General features: G+C 34.4%; 3 protein-coding genes across 3 annotated transcripts; 1 reads left to right on the forward strand and 2 right to left on the reverse strand.

Annotated features, from left to right (window-relative positions):
* Nucleotides 1–480: 480 nt before the first annotated feature.
* LOC123210458 lies at nt 481–1,413 on the reverse strand. The gene is made up of 2 exons (XM_044628828.1): nt 984–1,413; nt 481–907 (listed from the first exon to the last, which is right to left on the reverse strand). The coding sequence occupies exons 1-2, from the start codon at nt 1,126–1,128 to the stop codon at nt 684–686; spliced, it is 369 nt and encodes a 122-aa protein (XP_044484763.1). The 5' UTR covers nt 1,129–1,413; the 3' UTR covers nt 481–683.
* Nucleotides 1,414–2,012: 599 nt separating this feature from the next.
* LOC123210457 (phospholipase D alpha 1) lies at nt 2,013–6,702 on the reverse strand. Its single transcript, XM_044628827.1, has 4 exons — nt 6,474–6,702; nt 6,070–6,166; nt 2,660–4,532; nt 2,013–2,585 (listed from the first exon to the last, which is right to left on the reverse strand). Exons 2-4 carry the CDS (start codon nt 6,157–6,159, stop codon nt 2,152–2,154), a joined length of 2,397 nt encoding a protein of 798 aa, XP_044484762.1. The 5' UTR covers nt 6,160–6,166; nt 6,474–6,702; the 3' UTR covers nt 2,013–2,151.
* Nucleotides 6,703–12,537: 5,835 nt separating this feature from the next.
* On the forward strand, nt 12,538–13,743 carry LOC123210887 (ethylene-responsive transcription factor WIN1-like). The gene is made up of 2 exons (XM_044629375.1): nt 12,538–12,714; nt 12,901–13,743. The coding sequence occupies exons 1-2, from the start codon at nt 12,635–12,637 to the stop codon at nt 13,454–13,456; spliced, it is 636 nt and encodes a 211-aa protein (XP_044485310.1). The 5' UTR covers nt 12,538–12,634; the 3' UTR covers nt 13,457–13,743.
* Nucleotides 13,744–15,195: the final 1,452 nt, after the last annotated feature.

Here is a 15,195-nt window from a genome sequence, read left to right on the forward strand (position 1 = left end):
AACAATATAATAATTAAAAAAATATATAATTAGGAGTAATACAGTCATTTACTTTTTTAACACTATGTTAGAACTTGTTTTGTTTTCAGAGGGAGGTTTTGAATAAAAATTATAGTTTAGGAATTTGTGGGGTGGAAAGTTATTTCCCCAAACCTTGAGTGGGATATTGTGATCGCTCTAATTTTAAAGACTCAACGTCGTCCACTCATTGTTTCCTTGTATGCTTCTCATTCTACACATCATTCATGACGTAATTCTGTTAAGTGTCTCTGGGTTCCATTGGTTCATCCATGTCCATCAGCCCACAAAAATATTTACCATAAAATAGTGAAAAAAAAGAACCTTATATAATAAAATGAAAAGTGTTGAGTTTAAATCTGCAGAAGATTAAAAAAAAATCGAAGCAGTTGTGTCCAAATTTACAGGATTCTTCCGAACTGACTAGAAACCTTCCATGAAGATTGGATTATGCTGGAGAAGTGACTGAATTTTCTGTAGTCAATATAACATTTTTACTCGTCAAACTCTACATACAGAGAGGACTGGAAACAAAGTTGAATATTCAACAACTGATGTTCACATTTTGCCCAATTTTTAAGATTAAAAAAGAAATAATATTTTTTCACAAATTTACATGGTTTCTGGGAAAGTGAAAGAAGGAAATTAAAATTGATTTACAGTGATCAATAAGAGCATTGTGTTGGGTAAACTCTGTCCCTGAGAATTCCATTGTACAAAGCAACTCTATTTGCAGGCATTCCTGGAATTTCCTTTTTGCAATTTCTGTCAGCTTTTTTCATAAAATTCTTCGTGTGTTCTTTTCTGTATTCCTTTCCATTGCCACTCGTCTCCTTCACATTCTCCGCAAAATGCACTCTTTTCTTCTTCCTTTGCCTCTTTTTCCCCTCTACACAACCAAATTAAACCTCAGTTCAAGAAAGCTGCAGAGTTTATTAATTTATAACTTGTAATGTAATTTTTACCTGAATACAAGCAAGAACGCAGACTTTTCCCTTGAGAAAAATCAGGAGATGAAGAAAAAGCTGCTTTTTGCTTTCCGAAAGCAAGGAAGAGAAGGGTGCTGGAGACAACTATGGCAGTGGCAAAAACAACAGCTTGTGAGTTCATAATTCTGCTTATGCCTCAAACACGAAAGTATTTAGGAGAAGGGTTGTGGAAAAACAAGCGTCCATGTGAAATGGGGGCTCTGGAGCTGTGGCATGTAAGGGCGTGTTTGGTTTGAGTGAACCACACGGCAAAGGCAGGGAGAGAAAAGCGCTTTTAGGAGAAGTCAGAGGTTGAAAGATGGGGACCGGTCAAACAAAACTTTCCAAGTGCTTCTTGTGAGAGAGAGAGAGAGAGTATGAAGATGTTTGGTCTATACTCAATAATACAATGCTTGGTTGCTCGGTATTACAATCTTTTATATACAAAATAAAAACTCAAATTCAGTTTATTTTAAAGCTAATTAAACATTTATGGACCGTTTAGATTACCAAAAAAACATAGACACACTGGATAAAAACCTTGTCATCACAATCATCTTTTCTCAGCGTGGATGCAAGTTAGGTGAAGAAGGCCCACGGGTTGCAACCGGTCCTCCACCACAATTCCAAGTAATCCCATAAAATCAGACGTACGTGATTTGACACATTCTACACGTGTTCACCAGATAACAATGCGTTTGAAACTGGAACTCTTCAGAAAATTCACAGCGCGACTGTCAGTTTGGTTTTCACACGTGTCGTCTAGATTTTTCGGTGAGGTCAACCGGTCAAGGTTGAACAAACATGAGTTGATATCAACATTTTTGGCACCCCTCTCAGGTTTCGGTTCAAAATCTCCCCGAGGTATCACAAATCGCAAAAGATACCCCTAACGGAGATATCAAATAGGCAATTGCTTTAATTTTCCTTTCTTATGTTAATTGATCACAGATTAATTAATTAATCTACATCCGCAAATAATCTGATAATTACCAACAGCAAATATGGGACCATAAAACACATAAATGAACATAACACACACACAGACACTTCCAAGTCTCTGTACTTATTGAAATCAACAAACCAGCAGAAAAATAATACCGTATCTAGCAGGCCCTCATACAACATGATTTATTGTTATGTTATGCTACTAAAAACGGTAGCATTAAGTGGTAAGGATAGGAGGGAGATAGTCAGATTTTGTCCCAAGAATTCGAGCTTTAGTGTCCGGAAAGTGCTCAGTTCCCGGCAGCTCAGTGACCTCTCCATTATTGTCAACAGCAATCGGGTAGCGGAGCAAGTGCCCTGGCAGGTCATGCTCCAGTGACTCGCTGGAATACAGATCCCAATATTTGTCAGCAATTTGGTTCAATTTCAAGACACAATCACGGCTTTCTGGCTGGAGGAAGCGATCATCAAGCATGCCTAGGTGCTCATACCACAGTGACATACGGAATCCGTGGATCTGGCCACGTGCAGGCACACTTGTTGACAAATGATAAGGTTGGTAGGCTCCCATGGCTATCTCAGAGTCCCTGGAACCATCCATTGATCGCTGGTTGATGTTGGCAGATCCAATGATAATGTATTCATCATCAACTGCAAAAGTGAAGAGACATCTCTTACACTGAACAAAATTTATATTACTCAACTAATTCAAATAAATGACTTACCAATCATCATCTTGGCATGAACATAGATCATAAAGCGGCGGGCTTCCTGAGCTCTAAAATAATCTGTATCAGGCTCTGGCTTCTCTGAAGGTTCATATTCTCCACTCTTCTTCACCTCACGATTTCCAAGGCAAAAGAAGGTCAAATAGCTCCTGGGATCCTCTTCAAGGCCCTTAGCTCTAAGAGCCTGAGCAATATCTTTATACATCATGTCCATTGTCCTTCTCTGCCAATCTAATATTGCAAGAACAGACGCAGACTCTGGAATCCCTTCTGGCCACATTGGGACAACAATATAAACAGTGAATCTCTCCCCTGCCTCAATTTTACTAACAATCTTAAGTGACAGCTCCTTTGGAATTAAATGCAAAGCATTGATTTCCTCAGGCTTAATACCATCAGCACTCCAATCAAATGAGCTTCCAAGGAAATACTGATTTTCAATATAGATGAAATTCTTTGCACGTCGAATAGCATGGATATAAGCATCCTGAATACTTCGGTCAATGATATTGTCCTTCCCACTGACAAGCCCAGCTCTAGCTGCATCTTCAGGTGTCTCGGGGAAGCCAAAGGCAGCCCCACCATCAATGGATCTAAATAACTGCACATTCCATGTCTCATGGTCATCTGGGAACATAACTGGAGATGGGGAAATTATAACGTCTCCAAGCTCTCTAAACTGAACAAGTACATCCTTCCCACCCTGCTTTTTCCATCTCTGCTCGAAATTAAATAACACATCCCAAGCAATGGGACCCTCAAGACGAGAGTGAATGTCATGCCAAGGTTCCCTTGGACCACCTTTTGTGATTGAAGCATCTTTAAAATTTGGCTGATGGAAATCATTATGGTGTGCTGTGCCCAATGTCCTGAAGAGAGAATGGAAGGGAGTATCGTATCTCCCATCGCAAAGATCAATACCTCCAACAAAACTCACAATTCTCCTCCTTTCTGAATCTCCATTGGGCATCTCGTGGTCCACCACCACAATCTTCTGGTGGTGAGTAAACATGGTAGCGATTTGTAAATCCTGAACAAAGCTACCACCATCATCAGGATTACGTGGGCATAGAACACAGTGCACATCACAATCATGGAAGAAAGCTTCAGTTTCTTCATCATGAGTGGCCATCAGTCCATCCTTTTTGAGTAAACCAACAGAGGTTCTGTCATCCCAAACAAGCATACAGACCCTAACACCTTCACTTGCCTTCTTCTTAAGCAGTTCACCAAGTAAGATGTCTCCTCCAGGCTTTGGCCTCCTTGAGTCCCTCACCAAGCTGATTTCAGTATATACAGACCATCCAGTGATGTAAATCAAATGTTTTGCATTGGTGATTGCATCAAATATATCTTCCCAACATCTGTGGGGCTCATAAAACTTGCCTCCTGCAAGGGGAATATTAGGTACAAATTTATCTGGGACATGAGCATCTTGGTACAGAGAAACCTTACATCCTTTTCTCTGGGAGAAAAATGTAAATGGCACGCCAGGATACTTAGAACTTTTGATACCACGAGCCCAGTTAGGGTCTTTTGTTACATCAAAATATTGAAGCTTAACATGAATCTTTGATTCTATAGGATTCTTATCTTCATCCAAGATCTCAACCCATCTATCAACTTCTTGGCCATCTAAGAGTTCTTCAACAGGTATGTAAGCCCTCCCGATTAAAGTTGCTCCAATAGGATTATCATCTTTAACAGTGAATATGACATTCGATGCCATATGAGCACAGTAAATGTGAAAAGACTCATACCACCTGGGGTTGGAAGCTTCATTGACTAAAATTTTGGTCCTTCCAACCCTAGCCTTTTCTAGATCAATAGTTGCATAGAGTCTACTTTCTCCTCGGCCAAGACCAATAAGCTGTAAGAAGAAATTGTCCATGAGGAACTGAAGGTAAGCAAATGACTGTATCTTTTAATAATGAACAAATATTGCATCATAAAAGCATCATTAGTCGAGTCCAGTGCAAGCAATTTAAAAGAATTAGAGAGTTGTAAAATTGAAAATTAGATTTTCAATTTATAACACAAAATTACAGATGTATGGAACCAAAATAAATTGACAGATCACATACCACGATGAGTGAACAAGTAAAAATCACATGAATCTACGAGCTAAAAAATGGAAATCGAAATTTCGTCTAAACAATTTGCAGCAGTGTCATGGAACTTGAAAAAGGGTGACATGTAGAAGTGTTGCAAAAAGAAATGAAAAAAATAGTACAGATGCCTATATTTGAAGGCAATTCAAATAGTGTAGTATAGATGGATCAAAGGATATGCATAAGAAAAGTCAGTAAAGAAGACAATAAATTGGAGAGAGCAGGAATAAAAATGGGGCACATGAAATTTCTTAAGACTAATCTGTCAAATACCAACAAATACTATTGTTGCAGTACAGTGGCAATTTAGAGTTGTCTTAGAACATGCTTTCTGATCTACAAGTCAAAACAGAGATACCACGGAACACATTAGTATTGTAGTTCAAAAACACATCTCAAAGGTACAAAATTTATTTCTGCAAGTGCTATTGTTAAATTCAGAAACCACTAAAGGATGTTTTCTTTGCTATTGAAAACAGGTTGGGCAAACACAAAAAACATTTACCAAGCTTTGCAAGTGTTGTGTTCTCAGAAGTCATTCATTATATTAATAGATTCAAATTCCAATTTTCATTAATAAAAACGTTGTTTACAAAACTTTACTGAACACAGACTTAAGGTTCACCACAGAGAAAAACAGGGGATGCATTGAATTTTAGGCAACAAAACCATAATTAAAAGAGACATCCACTTCCATTTTTAAAACAATGGTTAAAGTCCCACAAATTCAATAACCAAATAAGTTTATATAGGCAAAAAAAAAAAAAAAACTGAAACTACTTGGCATCATGAGCTAAGCTGGAAGGAAGTGGATCATATTTGTGAGTAAGCAGGGGGAAATAGTTATTTATCGGGATTGAATTTTAATGTATGTATCAATAATCCAGATCGAGCATGTAAACACAGCATATACAAGCTGAGACAGTAAAACTACAAATCTACAAATTGATTTCACATTCACGTACGATTTCTTTAACAATCACAAAAAAATTAAGATAACTTGAGAGTATTTCATCGCAAGTCAAGCTGCATTTCTAGCACGACCAAAAGTTTATTTTTATAGTCGATCAGCACACAAACCACAACTTTATCAATCACTGAAATTCTTCACAGAATCTTAATTCTTAAGAAAGAAAAGACACCACAAAGGCAGAGTACAAAAAAGAAAAAAAAAGCACCCACAAAGCATAAATAGGATCCAGATTTAACACTGAAATCAGCAGAAAGAATTCAATCAATCTGGATCCATCAACAGAAATCAGCAAAGAAACTCGAGATCGTACGAATCTCTTATACCTTTCGGAGAAAGCCTCCACCTCCACTTTTAAGATGATCCACTTCATAGATCGTAACATGTAAAGTTCCATGTAGCAAAATCTGCGCCATTTTTCACCTGTACCAAACACCAAAAAAATCAAGCACAGAATCCAGAAACACACACACACACACACACACACACACATGATATGATCTCCACTGTATAACATCAAAGAAACTATAGAAAAACTTCAAACCCTGAAAAAGGCCAAAAAAGGACTCAAACCCAGAAAAGAAAAATTATTCACAACATGAAACGAACAAAAATAAAACAACTGAATTAAAAAAAAAAACCAAAAGTAGTATCAATTACTAAATCAAAGTGGATAAAATATACAAAAGAACCTAGATTGGAGTGAAAGAGAGAAGGAAACTTGATTTACACTGAGTAGTTGGTTTGAGCAGAATTAGAGCAGCAGAAGAAAGACTGAGAAGGTGAACGGACACTCAATTGAAGTGAGGAAGATCCGTGAAAACAAAAGCTTTGTCTTCCTCCTGTGTGCTATACCTTGCTCAATAGCTCTTTATCTTTTCAGGCAATACAACCAGGCCCAATAATTTCCTTCTCTTTCCATCAACCCATCAAAGGAAAGGAATTGATTATACCTCAAGGAAATATTACAAAATTGTTAATTAGATTTTTCTTTTCCTTTTTGGTGATTTAAATAGATCTAATAATTTCTAATCACGTTTTTACATGATTATATTATAATTGTACATCATAATTGATGTTAAACAGATTTTACAAGTTACATAAATAATTATAAATTTCAATTATTAAGTTTTATGTTTCCTTTTAGAAATCTCCTTTTAGCTCAAAACTTCTTCCACAAATTTGTAAAATTTCTAACCTAAAAAAGGTGGAGGCATATTGTAGATCCCCCAAGTATTTTCATAATTATATTAATAATTACAAATAAATGTCTTTTCAGTCTTAAATTTAAACATTAATTTGTAATCAACACATAAGACTTCCCTTAATTAAAGATATTAGAGTAAATTATTTTCGTAGTAATTCTACAATATTTGTCAAATAGACCACTTCATTATTATATTATTTTTTAATAAAGGGAAGGTTGAGTAAGGAATACAAAATTTTGTTGGGGTGTCGATTGGAAGCTTTTACGAATACAATGGTCGATTATTGCAAAGAAGACTTGATTTTTTTTGGTGCAGTTGCGGCTGTGTAAGATATTGACACGTGTTCGGTATATTCCCCTCCGAAATGGTATTATCATATTTTGGCATTCAGCCACTGGTTAAATTTTTTTATTGAGGAAAAACTGAAAACGTGAAGAAGAATAAAGAATTTGTTTAATTTATTTTTTCAAGGAGAGGAATAATTACCAGTCACTCTGGATCTACTCGGATTTCACACGTTAGAAGACATTTATTTTATTTTATCACCGACAGGTAATTAATAATTAATAAATATTTAAATTAATATTAATAAGATAAAATTTGAAATAAAAAAATTTAATTTCACATAAATTTCTAATAATTTTTTATTTCAATTTTATCACATCTGAACGTGGTTCGCGAATCATGCCTCAAGCAAAGCTAAATAAATTAAACTAGTCAGGAATAATCAGATTGACTTATTTCTAATAAATAATAAACTACGTGGACCCTAGAGATTCGTCCACGTAGAAGATAAAGAGTGCCGACACCTGTGGTGATTAGCGTAACCATCAATCGGTTGAAATGAGAGAAGCTGTCCAAACAAGGCCCCGCAAAGTTAACTTTGAAAAGGATAACGATGGCCCACATTTAATTATGCGGTCCTCCAATCTCGACGTCTCACGTTCCTGTCCGTCCTCTACACTGCAGCAGGAAGTGCGTTATAAACACGATACACGGAGTGGGTTGATTTTGAAAATTTTGGAATGTGAGGTCCCAAAATGTGAGGTAATATATTTGTATACTTTACTGATAGTTTCAATTTACAGTAATTTATTGAGAAACGTGATGGGTTGATTTTGTAAGTTTCGAAATATGGTGTTCCAAAATTTGTTCCACATACTTTTACTCCTGCAGAGCTTCAAAGGGACATTTTATTTGCTCGGAGAGGCGAAATTTCTAAATATAAAAGGATCACAAAATAAAGTGATATTATATTTTCTTATGAGCATAGTTTATAAACCGCCCTAAAAGCATAAATTTATTTTCACCAGAAAAAAATTTAAATTTCTGATGTGGTATGATCAAATTTTTGGGGGATAAATTATTTTCATTCGTTTCTTCGACTACTGATAACATTTCTAAAAGGGTTTAGTGTTTATCAAAGGAAGGTGTTCGAAGAAGGGAATAGAGGTCAAATATTATTTTTTCAAATTTTGTATAGAAAAAAATTATTAATTTTTTAAATTAAATAAGAGAAATAAGATAAAATTTTAATTTTTTTAATATTTTTTATAAATAACAATATTATTCTTAACCCTAACAAAGAATTTTAAATAAAAAATTAATATCACTATATTGATATTAATTTTTTATTTAAAATTATTAAAAACATAAATCAGAACTCATGGTAACATTAAAAAGTTTGAAGGCCCAAAGTATTGACGCAAAGTCGTGCATTGCACACTTTTTAGCTAAGACCCTTAAGCCATACAACTTATGAGCCAATGGGGCCTATTGCCCACTGCCCTTTTTCTCCAAATTAGAAGTCCATCTTTTTAGCAAGCCACATCCACAAAGTGTCCCGTCTTTATCTCTTGAGACCCATCTTCCTCTTTAAGATTTCAGTTAAAACCAGAGCATTGAAATGGTTCATGACCACAAGTGACAAACACCCCCCTCATGAATTTTCAGTACAGCAAAAAGAGCCAACGGGGCTGTTGGAATTGTTGGAGCTTCTCATGTGAACCAAACTACTCTTCGAGATTATCTTCTACGGTATTCTTTAGTCCATAGGATATTTCCTTGAGCAAATCTATGAAAAACAACTGTTCAGTGACTAGCTGCAAGACAAACAACCAAAACGTCTCCCATTTGCTAGACGACAAGAGACGCAGGTAGACATTTCAAACCCAGGATAGCTAGAAGACTTCTGCTTAGTAGATTATTACGATCTTCCTATTGGATTTTCCAATTCTCTTTTGTGATAACAAGGGAGAAACACTCAATATATTTATGACAGAACAATACTATATACGTAGATATAATTTTCCTATGCTAAAGATGGCTTATTTTAATTTAAACTATTGTTATAGATTATTATGAAGACAAATCTGAAAGAGCTGCCCTTTTAATAGCTATATATCTCTTCCCCATTAGAATACTGTAAAGAAGTTAAGAAACACAGTTATTTCCTTAGTCTTCGTCTTCATGCCCACAATATCAAGAGATCTATCAATTAATTAAATAGTACATATGATAATGGTCTACATACATTTATATTTCAAATTAAACCCAAATTGATCTTGAAATATCAAGAGATAACTTATAATTATTGCTAATCCCCTCCACTGTCTAACCCTAATAAACCCAAACACTTGAAAAACTATACTTATATTATACATTTCCAACAATAAATTATTTCACATGGGATGGCTAGAAATATATCAAATCTTGAACTTATACAACAGTGTTTTGGTTTGCTGATAACGGGCGAGAGCTGTAACATCTTATACGGCTGTTGATTAAATGCGATCGATGGCAACTTAACTAGGAAGCCTAGCTTTTGGTGTAAATTGGTGGTCCCTTGCCAATATATATTTATTATAACATGCAATGCAATGCAATGCAATGTTATTCGTAATTCACATGATATGCACCTGAGAAGCGGGCGATTTTCTTTATAATTGGCTTTACCAATTATGGGTATTAGTATCTTATAATACATAATATGTATTTTACGATAACTGGATGAGGAGCATCCTCGTCATTAGAGAAAGACGATCCAGTGATGAGGACGCTCCTCCTCTAGTTTTTGGCATTAGAAAAAAAGAGAGAAAAAGAATTTAGCTGATGACAGTGCCAAAAAAGGGAAGGAGAAAAAGAAAGAAACTTTGGGGGGAAAATATAAAATTTTTAAGTTTAATCCAGAGAAAAATTATTAGTTTTCTAAACTTACGGGAGAAATAGATAGTATTAATTATTTCAGTTAATTTTAATATCTCATGGGTGAGTGTTTAAGTTTTCGATAATTAACAAGTCTTAATTTAAGAATACAATGAATTTTGGGTGTGAAAAAGTCCTTTGGCCTAGAGAATATTACGAAGCTTTGAGTAACATGGTGACTTGGCAGAAAGGATTAAGCAGTCATAAAATTCAGCGACATGATTCATTATTATAACAATTCTGAGTCGTTTAAAGATTAATTGTGCATACAAGAGTTCATTAATTAACGTGAAAGATAGGCAATTGGCTTAACATATATATTATAATTTGGGTATCTGCACGTTGACATATTAAGTTTATATGTTAATGGTTGGTGATAGGACGGGACTCTCCCTATTTATTACTTGGTTTGATCATTTTGTCACAAACAATCTTATATCTATAAGATTTTGCAAAGTTTACATCTAATTAATTCTTGTTTTCTCTATTAATTAACCTAACTTATTGGTAGAATATTGTAGCATTTAATCCGATCAACTAACATCATATGAATTTTGTTATGTAACAATCTTCAATCTCTTGACCCAAAAAATATGTCGGTAGAAATAATTTATTTAGTGTTTTTTATACTAAGTTAATCAATATGATGATTTAAATAACTTCGTCATTGAAATTTTTTATTTTTTTTCAACCTTCTTGTCATGAATTTGAAACAAGATGGACCAACATAGTTGTTGCTATTGCTCTTTTAAAGGTTGTCTCATTTAAAATATTGATTTTTAAGGTGCAAATCTCCGATATATTGGATAATAAAAGAAATATGTGAAATAGATTAATTATTGGGTAATTATCTTAAATTAAATTAATATATATGTATATATAATTAAGTTATTGTAACATAAATTGACATATCCTTCGTGTATGTAAGTCAATAAACTTAAGGGTTTTTTTTTTTTTTTTTAATGAAGAATTTAACAATTTCAAGCCGTGGGATTATTATAAACCAATACTCACGGAACTATATTACATATTGTAATAGAAATGTGTGCTATATAATAACTTATAGTCATACCAATAAATATATATATACATCCCATTTCTTTATATATGATATGTAACACCAATAATAATATAGATAGGACCATATCAAATGTTTGACTATTGTTTCTTTGTCAATATAATTGGAGGATTATTATGATAAAGTTGTGCCATCTTAATGTAAACTAGATTAGGAAAGTAATTAGCTAGGCGTTTGAATTAATGGCCATTGTAAACTCAGCTAGTCGAGCCGACTGGACCAGTGATTTAGTCAACAATCGCCATTAAGGTGATGACGATAATTGAAATAATGGGTTTCTAGGTCACTATTAATTAGGGTTTTTATCTCTCCAGGCATTAATTTATGAAACAAATCAAGCCAAACCCAATATTAAAACTCCCGAACTACCCAAATGTTATCTTATTTCAAGTACCTCCTTTTCATAGACTTCACCACTAACTGAAAGCAACAAAATTTTCAACTAATAATGAATTCAAGTGATTTATTTTAGAATTTATGCAGAGAAAAGACATTCATACATCAATAAGAGATGCGATATTTGATGCGTTTTTAACATGCGAGAGGTTGCCATTCAGCACATTTGCTATACAAATTTGCATATGGCGTTATGAAGTTCCTACTTTGGCTAACAGTACAAGCTTTCTTTCGAAGATAAAACCATGTCTACCACCTTGAAGTTAAAAGTCGCTGCAAAATTAAACTTTCCTGTATGGTAGCAATTTATGATGGACACATGCAGCTTCTTGATTTCTTGTGCACAATACTTATCTCAATTTCTGTGGTGATTGGTTAATGGCTTGATGCATAGAGGTGGCCATTTTACTAACCCTAGTGTCTAGGCTTCAACTAATATCTTATCTTCATATATAATTGTGGTTTTGAGCTTCACAAAAGTTCTTACATCGATTCTCGATCTGTAAAAACAAACACATGTTTGTCTTTATTAACATTGTTGTGAAAAGTGATAGGTCAAAAATGGGGTTTAATTATTATTTACACAAATGATATTATCCATTGTAAACGCATGGAGGCTTAAAAGGTTATCTTTAGTAGCAATGTAAATGGGACATTAAGTGGCAGAATTGAAGGTAGACAAGCGTAGCTACACTAGACGATACTGTAAATGAAGGTTGACCCCATAAGCCACAGGAGGACCACACAAAAACAATTCTTTTCTTGACTAAACATAAGCTGTGAATGTGAAAGTGCAATAAAAGTAAAGGGTTTCATTCATAATCCGAAAGTAAAATTAAAATTTATGTTACAGTTTAACTGTACCGTGATCGATCGATCAACCAACCCCTCAGGCCTCTCTTATATTTTGTCACACAAAGCTTCCACATTTGAACCACAATTCCCTCTTCTGTTTCTTTCCATTCATTTCTCTCTCATGTAAATCAGACATTCTTGACAAAAATTATGGTACAGTCAAAGAAGTTCAGAGGTGTCAGGCAGCGCCATTGGGGCTCTTGGGTCTCTGAGATTCGCCATCCTTTACTGTACTCTCCATGAAAACTACCATATTTATCAACTTCTCAATATTACAACTCTTAGTTTCTTTGTTTTTTTGTTCGTGTGTCTGTATATATGTATATATAATTTGTGTAATTTGTGGCTTGTCTCTTTCAGCTCTATAATCTTGATACCCTTCTGTTTTGACATTGTTTTCTTGGCGAATTTTGCAGCAAAAGAAGGGTGTGGCTAGGAACATTTGACACGGCCGAAGAGGCAGCGAGAGCCTACGATGAAGCAGCCATTCTGATGAGTGGACGTAGCGCCAAAACAAACTTTCCGGTCGCCACTGACCAAGCTAGCAATGAGAAATCGACGTTGTTGTCATCATCGTCGTCGGCATCGTCAATATCATTATCATCTTCTACGCTGCTTTCCTCTAAACTTAGTGCGAAACTCCGCAAAAGCTGCAAATCTCCATCTCCATCTCTCACTTGTCTTCGCCTTGACACTGAGAATTCCCACATTGGAATTTGGCAGAAGCGAGCCGGGCCTCGTTCCGACTCGAACTGGGTTATGACAGTTGAGCTCGGGATCAAGAACAACAACAATGGTGAAGAAAATCAATCTTTATCGGAGCCAAAACAGGCTGATGATCACCAGCCTAATGTTGATCAAAATCATCATCCGGCACAAGAAATAAAAGGGCAGGAAGTGGGTGGCGGCGGACTCGATGAAGAAGAGAGACTTGCATTGCAGATGATAGAGGAATTCTTAAACGGAAATTGATTAATCAACTTCAACCATAAAGGAACTTTCACGTGGAGTTCCAGGAATTGGGTTTGTGTCTGTTTGCTCAATATGCAGGAGTTTGTTGCTATATCCATTAATTTGTTAATAAGGAGTGATATGGATGTGTACATGTTACCCGTTTAATTATGATTAAGATCTCCATTATCAAGTTTCTCTGTAAAATCTATAAACAATTACCAAGATCAGTGTACTCCAAGTCAATCTACAATTCAATACCTCTTGGTCTTGGAGAAGAAATTAAATATATTATATATTTTTACAAATGGAATTGGTTTATTTACTCTCCCTTTCTCTCCTACTTTAATTTATTATCAGTTATGGTTAATTTGTTACTTTGATCTGGTATAATAAATTCTTTTAATTTCGGATTGTCTATAAACTCACTTCGATAAATATGATTAGTCAGTATTTAAAAACAGAATTTCAACAAAATTTTGTCTTTTAATTAATCAATTCTTCTAAGTTCAACCCAGAAAAAGAACATATATATAAAGGCTAACAAACAAAATACAGAAGCTATTAGGATTGCAATATTAGATATGCAAATAAATGATTCATACTTTTTATGAACCCTTAGATAGTGATGCTTGCATGCATGCTCGAGTACTTATCTTTCTCATTATCTATATTTCTATATTAAAGTCACAACCTAATGACAAAGAAATTTCCCATATTCAATCAAACTAGATCCATAATACATATTGATTTGATTTTGATGTCACTGATACTGACAGAAAATCTAAGTTATACGGTAATGTTGAGTTTGTAAATTATTATTAGATTTTAAGACTTAAACGAGTTCATTGTCACCATTAAGGCAGTAGTTCTAGTAAAAGGCACTGAAATTTTTGACACAAAAGAAATGCCTGATTGCAAAAATGAAGATGAGGAAAGAAAAGGAAACATTGAAATATGCTTTATTTTTTACTTGAAAAATAGCTAGCAACCCATGCAATACAACAAAAACTTTGGTTAACAATGTCACTGGCCTTCCATATTTTTACGAATAAAATGTTGAAATTCACCCATTAATGGATATTTATTCAATTATTTCACAGGGGTGATCAATAATAGCATTAAATCCTCTACGGTTTGATGTTGAAAGAAATAACTGAAACTTGTTCTCTCTTTGTTGATTTGTGACTTTTACTAGAAATAAGATCTGGCTTGTGATTGCAACAGCCCACCAAATTTCATAAAGAACTTGAAGAACGATTGAATATAAGCGGTTGAGACTTATTCACCATTTGGCAAAGCTGGCTAGAAGTTTTTGTACATGTATTAATTTCGAAGAACATAAAGGACAAAGTTGACAATTGAGATGAAAACAACCGAAGCTATCATTTGATCATTGATTTTTCACTTCCATTTTGCCAAAGTCTTTTTTATTTATCTATCAGATGTGACTTCTTGTTAAATTATTTGATCATATGGATCAACAATCTGGAGTTCGGTATCTTTTTCTTTCATTTTTCCTCTTTCGTAGGGTCTATTGTACTTGTGTATGCAATTCAGCAATAAATTCATACCTATAATATAATCTGTGATGCAGTGCTAAGAGCCAAACACATTATTTTTAGTAGAACAATATCATTCGTATCTATTTTAGGTATATAAATATATATACACTTATATGTATTATTATATGATTGAACATTATTTTATATTTAATTTAAAATCACCTAATTACATAATAACACATATAAGTAATTTAA

The sequence above is a fragment of the Mangifera indica genome, chromosome 3, assembly GCF_011075055.1.
Source record: "Mangifera indica cultivar Alphonso chromosome 3, CATAS_Mindica_2.1, whole genome shotgun sequence".
Classification (NCBI taxonomy): domain Eukaryota; kingdom Viridiplantae; phylum Streptophyta; class Magnoliopsida; order Sapindales; family Anacardiaceae; genus Mangifera; species Mangifera indica.